Source organism: Pogona vitticeps, chromosome 3 (assembly GCF_051106095.1).
Source record: "Pogona vitticeps strain Pit_001003342236 chromosome 3, PviZW2.1, whole genome shotgun sequence".
In the NCBI taxonomy this organism is placed as follows: Eukaryota; Metazoa; Chordata; class Lepidosauria; order Squamata; family Agamidae; genus Pogona; species Pogona vitticeps.
In genome coordinates this window covers 53,882,888-53,895,521 of record NC_135785.1, presented here as the reverse complement: position 1 = coordinate 53,895,521, position 12,634 = coordinate 53,882,888, and the positions used below count along the sequence as shown (strand labels likewise).

Here is a 12,634-nt window from a genome sequence, read left to right as displayed (position 1 = left end):
TTTGAAGTATTTTGGCTTGTCACAGTGCCCAAAATCCAGTTTTTGTAAATTTGCATGGCAGAAACTGATTATGTCATGAGCTGGCACCGGTAACAATTAAAACTAATTAAAAGCTTCCTATGCTCCCATTTTAGATTCTGAGGCTCTCTAAGACTCACTTTTGCCTTTGGGAAGTCTTTGGAGTCTTAGAGAAGGGGGCATTTGTATTCATATATGAATACAAATACCGCCGCACAAGTGGACATGACAAGGGTCCAGCCCCCGGGGCACAACGGTCTACTCACTATTCCGCCGCTACCGCAACCTCCGCAGAGCCTTCCAATGGCTCCGGAGATCGTGTTTGGTGAGCCACTCTTTGACCTAGCAGAGAGGTTTGTCATCCCGCCTCCTGCCAGGAGTGGCCAGCCAGTTGCCATCTCTGGAGCCATTGGAAAGCTCTGCGGAGGTCGCAGCAGTGGCGGAACGGTGAGTGGACTCTCCAGCCCAGAGGGGGCTGGACCCTCGTTATGTCCACCTGTGCAGAGGTATTTGTATACAAATGCAAATACCCCATCTCTAGTCTTGAGATGGGGGGGGAGATGTTTAAAACTCACAAATTGCTGCTGGTACGAATGGGACAAGTTGCTGTGATTCAGCAATGATTTTTGACTTTTAAAATCTCCTGCACTCTTCCTAAGGTTCCAAAAGTCCTCCCCAAGATAAGAGGGAGCCCTAGGGAGCCTTGGAACCTAAAACAGGAGGTGCGTAGAAAGTTTTTAATTAGTTTTAATTAACTGTTAGCTGTGCCAGCTGATAATCTCATCAGCTCCCACCACATAACTTTATACAAACAGGATTTTGGTCATTGTGTTTTGTTGGAGTTTTTACCTTTGTGAGCTTGTTTTTCTTTCAATTACAGAATTCATGCTTCTGTATCATACAGTAGAGCTGCTTGGGAGGGCATCGGAACCTATACATAAAAACATGCTAGATTCATTTTTAAATAAAAGCTGTGAATGAATAAAGCAGAACCTAGAGATGCCTCTTTCTGCAAAAAAAATTATGTTATAACCGCCCAGAGTAGACCTTAACTGCCCAGAGTAGACTTTTGGTCCAGATGGGTGGGATAGAAATCCAATAAATAAATAAATAATAAGGTACAGAATGAAGGCTAGTCATTGTCCTGCTGTGCAATCATTCTATATCTGCTTATTTCAGCATGTGGTGAAAGTTAGGGCTCATATTTGCTTGCCAATTTGTTATTTTCTTTATTTAGCTCTAGTGATCAAATTCCAAAGTATTAGTACCATTGTTTTCTGTGGTAAGCATACGCTTCAAGTGCCCTTTGTGCTAAAAGAGAAATAAGCCTTTTTAAACTCAGCTTTAAAAATATTTTACACACCTGTCAAGTATGCCATCTTGTTTGCCAAGAAGTGATACAGAATTGTATTTATCTCCATTAGTTTGTCTTTTGATTTTAAGAATTGTTATCCCACATCTTGTAGAGGCAGGATTGAGAAAATTATCTTTTAACATTAGTTCCACCCCACCCTCACACCTATGCTTAATGAATTTGGAAACGATGGAAGAAAGGAATGAAAGCAACTTTAATGCATGAGAAATTGATTAGGGGACCTTTTGCTTTTTTATCATCAGCAACAAAGACTGGCATAAACCCTAATAAGAATCATGTGAGAGGTGCCTCTAATTATCCATGTCTGCTTCATGTCTGATCTAAGAAGGCCCAGAGTGCCTTTACTATTCCCTACAATTACTCTCTGTTGCTGACAAACTAAACTCTGTCTTCGGGGCAGTTGTAGTAAGAGGAAGAAATGAAGCATTTGATTGCTGTGGGTGTACAGTAGCTTCTTTTTAAGGGTAAGAAAGTCAGCTACAGTATTAATCTGCCATGTTTGCCTCTTTCCCAAATGAAATTGAAGGATAGACTTAGCCAGAGAGCTAAAGTATCTGTGCACATGGTTTAGAGAATTACCCATTCATTCAAGCAAGCCAGGCACTCATATGTGTTACATGCTCAAAATAAGCTGTGTATTGGCCACAACTCCAATTGATGAACCTCTGCTGCTCTTAACAGAGCAGACTTTTTACATATTTGTCCAAATCAGTTGGCAGAAATGGCCTCTTGACTGCCTCCATACCTCTTCTGCATTACAAGGGCAATCAGGTGAAGCTTTATTAGTGAGACATATTAGGGGCCTCTTACTCTTCATAGCCCTTTGCATACATTAGGCTCAAGTAGAAGGCAATAATTTAATGGAAGAATCCTCCTAGTTCAAGGGCCTCAGGAGAATTCCTTATTAGTCTATGTGAAATTAACCACTTTATTACTGCAATACCCTTGTTATGTTTTTGTCAATGTTACCTTGTCTCTTATTTTACACCAGCCATGTTGGGGCACTTACAGCCTGTTCCAATTGCCATCGTTGGAAGATGTTTGTAACTTGTAGCAATCAGTTGCATGTTTTTTTTTTCCTTCCTGGCAAAGTAAATGGCATCAGTAAAATTGTTTTTTGCTTCCTCTTCTTTTTGTGAGAGTTTCATCACAGATTTTTGTTTTCACACATGTGTGTAAACAACACACTCTGCTCATGAAGAGTACATATTAAAAATATATGTGTTCAGTTCTTCATGATATCAAAAAGCTTTTCTTTTAGCTAAAAAGCAGCATTTGAGCTGTTGGACTAAAAGAACAGCTGTAGTAGCAAAATGAGAAATGGTCCTAATATAGCAAGATTTGGGGGATGCATCATCAAGCGAGAATAGCCTTCCATAGAACATCCCTCTAGTGCTAAAACCCATAGAAATAGATTAGAATGACTTTCGGGACTCTTTATCATCTTTAAAGCTTTCCTGTTTCTTACTTAGAAGAAGCTACTGGTTTCTCAACTTCACAGATTATTTTCTGCCCAATAATCCCAGCTCTATAATACAGAAAAGGAAACAAGCAATGATGGGGAAGAAAGTGTGTTCTCAACAGTTGTAGACTCATAGGGAGCTCCCCAGCATTCACTGTCTGGCTTCACTTTTCTTCCAGCTCGAGGCCTGGACCACATTGCTGAGAATATCCTGTCGTATTTGGATGCTAAATCTTTGTGTGCTGTTGAGCTGGTATGCAAGGAGTGGTACCGGGTGACCTCTGATGGCATGCTGTGGAAGAAGTTGATTGAGAGGATGGTCCAAACAGATTCATTGTGGAGAGGGTTGGCAGAGCGAAGAGGATGGTGAGAGTATCGTACATGCATAATTTTTTTATTTATTAAGAGAAACAGATGCCAATGATTTAACTTCAACACACAGTTGAAGAGTCCCCAGTATGACTGTTCATTCTATCTGAAAATTAGAGGATGTCTAATAAATTCTGACATGCATTTCTCACTTTCTTTTACTGTTCTTTGGAATGGTAATCCCCCCCCCAAAAAAAAAATCCAAAAGGTTTTTAAGAGGATTTATGCACTGAGATCTCTGTTTGAGATCTCTAAGAAGCAACATACCTGATCTTTCAATTAGTTACTATTCAAGCTTACCTCACCTCACTGGACAGCTGTCTACTGGTGGTGAGGCAGAGTTTAAATAGTGCTATTAAGAACTCAGCATGATTGTTTTAAATTTGCTGTCTCTCTTTCTTCTCACCTGAAGTAGCTTAATCAGAGAAGCAGCATCTCAGTACTGAAAACATGCAGACAGCAAGGGGTGGCTTCACCTCCCTGATTTCTTAGGGATTGTCGGCTGCAGTACCACCTTATATTTGGACAGCAGTGTCGCAGGCATAGGATGCGTTAATTGACAACATTTTGGGAAGAGGCAGGGACTCTTGACACCTTACAATATGATTGCCTAGTAGACATGAGTGCTTTGTTTTCATATCCAGTGGATATGAATATGAAGTACGGCACCACAGATGCCATGGCGCTCCATTCTCGCCCCCTAGAACAAGCCCAGTCCACTCACTGGACTCACATGGTGCACGCATTTGTCAGCATCATCATCGCAACAATTGCAGAAATAGTCTGGCTGGTGCTTCCCCACCTCTCCCCACTGCTGACTGCTCAGGTGTGGGGAGAGGCGGGAAAGCGCTGGCTACTTCCGCGATTGGCACATGATGATGCTGACAGACATGCCCTTTGTGCAAGCACAGTTAGTGGACGGGAATGGTTCTGGGGGTCAGGAATGGACTGGCATGGTGCCTGGTGTGGTGCCATGCTTCATATTTGTATCCCCTGGATACGAATACAAAGCACCCATGTCTATTGCCTACCATTGTATCACAACACCTTACATGTTACTGAGTCAAGAGAGATGAATTAACTGTGTCCCACTCCCACTGTTTCTTGGTTTGGAGTTGGGAAATGCATCTGCTCTTCTGCTCCAGTCCAGGAGGGTAGAAGGAAGCCTCTTCACAAACAACCGAGTTAACAGACCTTGCTTCCTAATCAAGGAGAGATGCCTAGTTTGAGAAGTCCACTCAGTTATTATCTGTTTTAGAAAAACATACATGTCACTGGCAGCTGATAAACTCTTTAAACTAACCTTCTATACCTCTTGGCCTTTACCGCAAAGACAAATTCATATTTCCATGGTCTTATTTTAAGTACTTGACCTATGCGGTCTCTCAACAGAGTCCATGTTTTGCATCTCAGAATGCTGTGTAACTGATTTAAATGTGAGCATTTAGTCTTATTGTTAATATGAGGAGCAGGAAAGAGGCTTGAATGTGCATTCTTGGAAATAATGCTTCAGCATTATCTTTTAGCCTCAGATTTGTTTCTTAATTAAATTAATTGGCTGTCCTCAAAATGGCCTCTATTTCAGTCAATACTGCTTAGGAAGATAGAGCACAAAGGAGTGCACCCCAGGATGTTCACAATCTATTTCACATTACAGTTCTCACATGTTGTAGAAGGCAGTGCTCCAAATAAGGTAGAGTAAGTGTAAGTACTTCCTGGTTTGTGAGTTATGTGAGGTGCAGTATTTTTCCTGCCCATTGGTTTATTTATTTACCTGTTTATATTAGGTCTCCTACTGTTCTCCCCAAAAGGGAACTAAGTTGGTTTACAGATGTGTAACAGGGTATATATCTAGTGGATGTTAAAAATTCATTAGTACTTTAGAAAGCAGGTAGTTTTCTAGAAGTTAAAAGCAGGTTTCCTTAATCTTATGCATAGATAGGTACCCATGTTTTTCCCAGCAGATTTTTGCAATTAGAAATCTGTTTAGTCTTTAGTCATAAAGCTTAGAACACAGACCACTGAGAATAAGCCTGCAGAAATTCAGATAGGTTAGTTAATCAACTGGAATAATCTTTCTATTATGTTGGACTCATCCAGATCTAGAGATGGTCTATTAACATTTTATTACATGCTTCCCTCTCTTGGGTAATCCCCCTAATACATAATTTTATATTCAAGTGGTTTCAGTAGTATGTTATCTGTGAGACAGTATGGTATGAATATTTCATAAACAAGACAAAAGTGACAGCTAAGGCATTCTAGCTGATATTAAATTCCTTAGGAAAAATAATAAGGCCACACACTTCCAAGTGCAAATTCTATTCAGTACTTTGACACTGTAGGAACATTATAATTTAGCCAGTTAAATACTTTTATGGCTATTAAAATATCTAAAATGCAGTTTTGTTCCTGATATTTATTTATTTATTTATTTATTTATTTATTTATTTATTTATTTATTTATTTATTTATTTATTTATTTATTTATTTCACTTATATGCCGCCCACACTACCCAAAGGTCTCTGGGAGGCTTACAACAATTAAAATACAATTATAAAAAAAATTAACAATTAAAATATATTTAAAATATATACTCTAAAAATTGCCATCAGGACCCACAGTTGATATTATTTCAGTTCAAAGCCTTCTGGAACAGGAAGGTTTTGACCTGGCACCAAAATGTCATCAGCATCAGCGCCAGACAAATCTCAGTTGGGATGGCAGTCCATATTCTGGGGGCAGCTGCCCAAAAGGCCCTTTGTCTACAAGCCATCCTTCTTACCTTCTTGAGGGATGGCTCTTTCAAAAGGGCCCCTTAGCTAGATCTTAACTGCTGGGTAGGTTCATATGGAAGGAGGCGGTCCTTCAGGTATCTAGGGCCCAAGCCGTTTAGGGCTTTATATGTCAAAACAAGCACTTTGAATTGGGCCCGGGCAGCAACTGGTAACCAATGTAATTTAATCAGAATCGGCTTAATATGTTCCCGAGCAGCCCCACAACTCACCAGCCGCACAGTTCAATTCTGGACTAGTTGCAGTTGCCAGACCATGTTCAAAGGCAGCCCCACGTAGAGCACATTGCAGTAATCTATATGAAATGTTACCAGTGTGTGTGTAACTGTCATGAGACTCAGCTCATCCTGGTAGTGCCATAGCTAGTATCATTTCCACAGCTAAAGGAAGGCGTCCCTGGCCACCAAGTCCACCTGGGCTTCCAGAGTTAAACTGTGGTCCAGGAGCACCCCCAGGCTGCAGACCCAGTCCCTTAGGGGGAATGTAACCCCATTCAGGGCATGGAAATGGCCCTCCAGCCTGTCCGGCAAATGTCTGGATTGAGTTTCAATTTATTAACCCTCCTTCAGTCCATTATCAGGTCCAGACACGAGTTCAGCACAGAAACCACCTCACCTGGATTGGTGGAAAACAAGAGGTGGAGCTGAGTGTCGTCAGCATATTGCTGACTCCTCAGCCCAAACCTCCTGATGACCTCTCCCAGCAGTTCCATGTAGATGTTAAACAGCATGGGGGACAGTCTCGAGCCCTGAGGAACTCCATGACATAAACACCAAGGGACAGAGCAACTGTCCCCCAGCACCACCCTCTGGACATGGTCAGCCAGGAAGGAGCGGAACCACCGTAAAGCGGTGCCCCCAACTCCCAACCCAGCCAGCCTAACCAGAAGGACACCATGGTCGATGGTGTCCAAAGCCGCTGAGAGGTCCAGGAGTATCAATAGGGTCACACTTCCTCTGTCTCTCTCCTGGCAAAGGTCATTGTACAGGGTGACCAAGGCAGTCTCTGTACCAAAATCCAGCCTGAAACCTGATTGAAATGGGTCCAGAAAATCCGTTACATCCAGCAGTGCCTGGAGTTGCCCAGCCACAACCCGCTCCAATACTTTGCCCGAATAAGGGAGATTCGCCACTGGTCAGTAGTTAACCACCAGCCTTGGGTCTACGTTAGGCTTTTTTAGGAGTGGCCAAATAACCGCCTCTTTAACGGTGGTAGGGACCACTCCCTCTCTCAAAGGGGTGCTCACGGCCTCCTGGACCCAGGTGTGAACCCCCCCTGGCAGATCTTCCAATTAACCAAGATGGGCAAGGGTCGAGCTGAGTGGTGGTAGAATGGACAGATCCAAGCACCCTGTCCACATCCTCAGGTCTCAACAATTGAAGCTCATGAATTAATACTTGATCTAAGCATGGCACACTGGACACATCCTCTGATTCTGCAGTGACGGTGGAGTCCAACCCATTGTGAATCTGAGTGATTTTCCCCTCAAAATGATTGGCAAATTCATCACAGCAAGCTGATGAGCAATCCGGGACCTCCACCGGATTTCCCGGTTGAAGAAGATCCCGGACCACCCAAAACAGCTCTGCTGGACGACATTCTGAGGAAACAATACAGCTGGAGAAATATTGCCATTTCGCCAGCAGTATTGCCACGAAATAGGCCCAATAATGGGCTCTAAGTCGTGTTCAGTCGGACTCCCCGCGGGATTTCCTCCACCTGCACTTCAGCCAACTCCCTTTCTCTTCATTGCATGCAGTTCAGAAGTATACCAGGGAGCTGTCTGGGCTCTGCATGCAGAGAGAGGGCGCTTAGACACAATTGTGTCAACCGCCCGTGTCGTCTCCCTATTCCATAGGGTGACCTGAGCTTCGACAGGAGCGCCGACCTTATCAGATGGATAATCCCCCAGAGCATTCAGGAAACCATCCAGATCCATTAGTCTCCTAGGGTGGATCATCTTAATAGATCCCCACCCTTGCAGAGGGGAGAAGCTAATAGACCAAACTTGACCAGGAAGTGGTCTGGCCATGACAATGGAGTCACAACCAGCCCCTCCACATCCAAACCACCATCTTCCAGTCCTTCTGAGAAAACCAGGTCCAAAGTACGGCCCTTCTCATGTGTCGGGCCGATGACACATTGAGACAGCCCCATGGTTGTCATGGCGGTCATGAAGTCCTGAGCCGCCCCAGTCAAGGCAGCCTCGGCATGGATGTTGTGGTCCCCCAGCACCAACAGCCTGGGAGTCCTCAACACCAGGCCCGAGACTACCTCCGTCAGCTCAGGCAAGGAGACTTTTGATACACAGCAGGGTGGGCGGTACACCAACAGAATCCCCAATCTGTCCCATAAGCCCAACACACAATACAGGGCCTCAAGACCTCATCCCAAAAGGATAGGAAGCCTGGTCAAAGAGATAGAACTCCTATAGACTATAGCAATTCCCCCTCCTCGACCTTCCAAGCGACATTGGTGCTGGACTGAGTATCCCGGCGGACACAGCTGGGAGAGGGGAACACCAATCAATAATACTGATTATTACACATACGTGGTCTTAGACAAAGGCAAGAAGTGATTATATTGATTACTAGAACTTCTCAGACTACCTTCCTCTCTCACTCATATTACCATTAAGAGCAAAGAAGACATAGTGACCCATTTTTCTAAATCAAGTGCTCAGTAAACAATAATCTGTGGTCAAGATTAAGCTATTTTCCTACCATGGAGAACTTGATGGATCATAGATAACACATAACACACTGACAGAATTTAAAGTAATTGGAATGTGTTGCTTCTACCACCTTCAAAATATTAATAGAATTTTCTTTCCTAGAGTTTTCTTCCCAAGTGTAGAGAAATGACACTTCGTAAGGTTTTAGAGAGTGGCTTATAAGTTACTTGCTTGGATAACAGTTCATTATCTGGTCTATGATTCTCATTAGGGACAAAAATGAGTTCAGTAACAGGAGTACCTCTGTCACTAAGCAATATGTTAGATTACTTGTTTACGAGATGTTTTTGAGCTACATGGGACAATTTGAGAACTCAGATTGTCAGAACTCAGTCTTTTTTCCAGAAATGTATGCTTAAATTTTTTTAAACCAAATATTTTCCTTTGTGTCTTTGTTCACTACTTTTAGTGATGAATCAGTGGATCCAACAAGACTGATCCATTATGCTTACAAAGAAATAATGGAATAACATAATAGCTTACAGTGTCCTCTTCTGTTTCCCTGCACCAAAAGAGACAGTAAATTAAATAATAGGCTATCAAATGCCTATGATGTTAAGACATTGTATTTCAAAGTAATCTCATAAATAAGCTGCTGTTGAATCACTTAGTTATCTATTTAGCCGAATGTTTTCTGCACCAATATATTTTCTAGAATTCTAAGATAATATCAACATTTATACTTTAGAAGTATCTAATCTTTGCAGTAATAAAAAACATGTGATTCTGTTGCCAACATCCTGTTTCTTAGCATAGTAAATCACATTAGAGTAGACCCTGCAAATTATTTGGAATTTAGCAAGTCAACCCTATGTAAGCTCCATAGCTCTAAATGGGTCTATTTTAGCTCTGATTTACTATGGTAAAGTAAGACACAGTGGGCTCATTTCAATCAATAGAACGTACAGAGTATTCGACTGAATAAATCCCCATGGATTCAGCGGGCCTACTCTAGTGTAATTTACTATTCTAAACAACATGATTTGGGCCAATATAATGAGATCTAAAAAAACTAAAAGTAAAGTTTCTAATAAATTGTAAAAATAAATAAGAAGTCCTTGGTTTTTATTCTGGAGTAATCAGATAAGGTTCAGATCATCATATGGTTGTTGAACCATCATCAACCTCACATACAAAGGAACATGTCAGTACGGCTTCAAAGTTTATTACAAGGGAAGGATCTGTAGGGGGAAAGTATTAGTGAAATGCAACAATTAAAAAGAGAACAGAATGCTGGCCTAGGCTAAGCACTGTGCCTGAGATGCCAGGATTACATTCTAAGGTATTTATGCTCATCTCTACTTCATGAGAAGTGCTGCCAAATAAATGAGTGGTTAGTATGCCTTTGGTGGGTTTTGTAGCATCTGCACAATGTTTGGTGGCTCCTTAACTTTTAGATGAGGAATTTAAAATTTTAACACAATTGACTGCCATTCACAGCATTTTCCCCCAACACATACACACTTCTAATTTTCTAAAAATCTGAAAGGTATGTGCTTTCCATAACCAAGTTGTGTTGAAGAAGAAGCTGATGCAATTTATTAGAAGCTAGGAAGACAGTACCAATAACATGCATTTGTTCATACTGTGCTTTGCTTAATTATTTTTGTCTTTGATTTGGTACAGTCACATTGTGGAGAACTTGGCAGACCTGAGATATTCTCCTACTGTCATTTTCATTTCAGGACACCCTGTCTATTGGTCATCACTTGCAACTTTGAAGGCTTCACTTCCCCATTTGAAAAAAAATAACAAAGGACTCTAGATTTCCTTAGCCACTTACTAGTCTATAAATATGCCATATATCTAAAGGCAATAGCATTGCCAAAGGAGACATTTCTTATAAATCTAGTCTAATTAGCCTTTGCTTTTAAATAGGGAATCAGAGCGCTACAAGTCTTTTACAAATCCTTGAACAGAATAGCTGGGGCCAGACAGCTTAATGAGTAATGCTACCTTTCTTTGTTTCTTTCTTTCTCGCTTGCTGGCTTTCTTGCTTTCTTTCTTTCTTTTAGGGGACAATATCTTTTTAAAAACAAGCCTCCTGATGGGATAGCCCCACCCAACTCCTTCTACAGAGCACTTTATCCCAAAATTATACAGGATATAGAGGTAAGAGCAAGAAAATGTTGTATAGGAGTAGGAGATGGGTGATTATGGGAGAAATCCATCACTTGAGCTTTCTAGGGTTGTTTCATTTCTTTTACACATACCACCCAGTTGTGGTTTCCTACTATTTGTACACAAAAATAAAAGAGAAACATCCTTGCATATGAAAGTGCAGATTCATGTTTTTTCTGGATATTACATCCCTGTTAGAAATAATTATCTTGTATACCAGGTTGCTTCATAGTATATCTTGCTGCTATGCCTTCATAGAAAGGGAAAGGTACTTTGGAGATGTGAACTGTTCTGTCTAGAAGTTTGGATGAAAAGAAGAAATAAGTAATCTGGTACAATCTTGTGTTCACAGTTAAAATCTCATTATGCTATACATCAAAAACTTCCTTTGTTCATGCACAGGATGAATTAAATACATCAACTTTTCCATATAAATATTATTCCATAGTATCTCAGTGGATTTTCTGATGTCAAATAACTATTTGAGCTTCTTCTTGTGTAGTTAGGACCAAATAAAAGCAAATGACTTTTTGACAGTAGGCACTGTTCAACTAATTGTGGAGATATTGGGAAGTTATTCTCGAAGAAGTGGGGAGGACTAGTTCCTGGTGAAGTAGTGGTATGTGTGGATGAAACAGTTGTGGAGAAAGAGGAAGATGTTCAGTAAGGTACAGCCAGGACTGGCAATCAGCAAAAGAGGAATGAGTGTGTAGAATAGAGTAGAGAATGAGTGTGTAGAATAGAGTAGAAAGGGATCAGGAAGCATTCTACCTTGTCCTCAATCAAGAGAGGACAAGAAGGTTTGGAAGAAGTCACACCTCCCCTGACAGTTGCCCATTTTCTAGACCAAAACTGCCTCCCATTGTTGATTAACCATATTCTAGATAGCTGGCACTTTTGCTTTCTTCATGATGACAGGAATGTATTGAGCAAAACTTGAAATATAAGGGAAACAGGGAGGGAACAGGCTTCCCTTCTTCCTCCTAGCACACTCCAGGACTTTCTGATGAAAAATGGTTTCTGCACTAGTGCTGCTTCTGTTATCTCAGGAGTCTAGCAGACTTGATAGTTGGAAAATTTCCATAATGTTTGTTTCATACTTTAAATTTAAATTTGTTTTTATCTTTCCCCTAGACAATAGAATCAAACTGGCGATGTGGAAGGCACAGCTTACAGCGAATCCACTGCAGAAGCGAAACGAGCAAAGGGGTTTATTGTTTACAATATGATGATCAGAAGATAGTGTGTGGCCTCCGAGACAACACTATAAAGGTGAGAGTCCCTCAGTGGGTAACAAATGGAACACAAAATCCAGCTCCAAAAAGAATGCAGTTACAGCTTTAGAAGGGGCACAATAAAGAGAGAAACTGAGACAGATGAGGTTAATCCTTCTCTCCCCTTTTTCCCTGCTCCCTCCCCCGTCAAGTTTGACTTTGAAATGCACTGGTTTTCTCCCACTCTTCTGTACAAGGAAGATAAATCTATCTTATCTGCTCCATTTTCTTGTGCTCTGTTCATTGCTAGTTGTGTTATTGGTCCTGCAGTAATTAAAGTCTTCTGTTCCCTAATGAGAAGGGTAAACACTATCTTTATATTAAAAACAGAGATATTAAGGATAGTTTATATTGCTCCAAGTGTCTGTGGAATATAAAGTGCATTGTGTGCCACTTAAAGAAGTACTGCTTAGTAAATAAAATGCTGTGTTGCAGAAAACAAAAGAGCCAGTCTAGCAATACAGTTCATTTACATTGTGACAATG

At 41.2% G+C, this 12,634-nt stretch overlaps 1 protein-coding gene across 11 annotated transcripts in view; it reads left to right on the top strand.

The window, feature by feature from the left end:
- BTRC (beta-transducin repeat containing E3 ubiquitin protein ligase) overlaps positions 1 to 12,634 on the top strand; it is a 204,153-nt gene that overhangs the window by 167,539 nt on the left and 23,980 nt on the right. For all 11 annotated transcript variants that reach the window (XM_020790755.3, XM_020790752.3, XM_020790754.3 and 8 more), the window contains 3 exons: positions 3,035 to 3,221; positions 10,770 to 10,866; positions 12,010 to 12,147. In XM_020790755.3, coding sequence (XP_020646414.1) covers positions 3,035 to 3,221; positions 10,770 to 10,866; positions 12,010 to 12,147 — 422 coding nt within the window. The remainder of the gene's footprint in view (positions 1 to 3,034; positions 3,222 to 10,769; positions 10,867 to 12,009; positions 12,148 to 12,634) is intronic.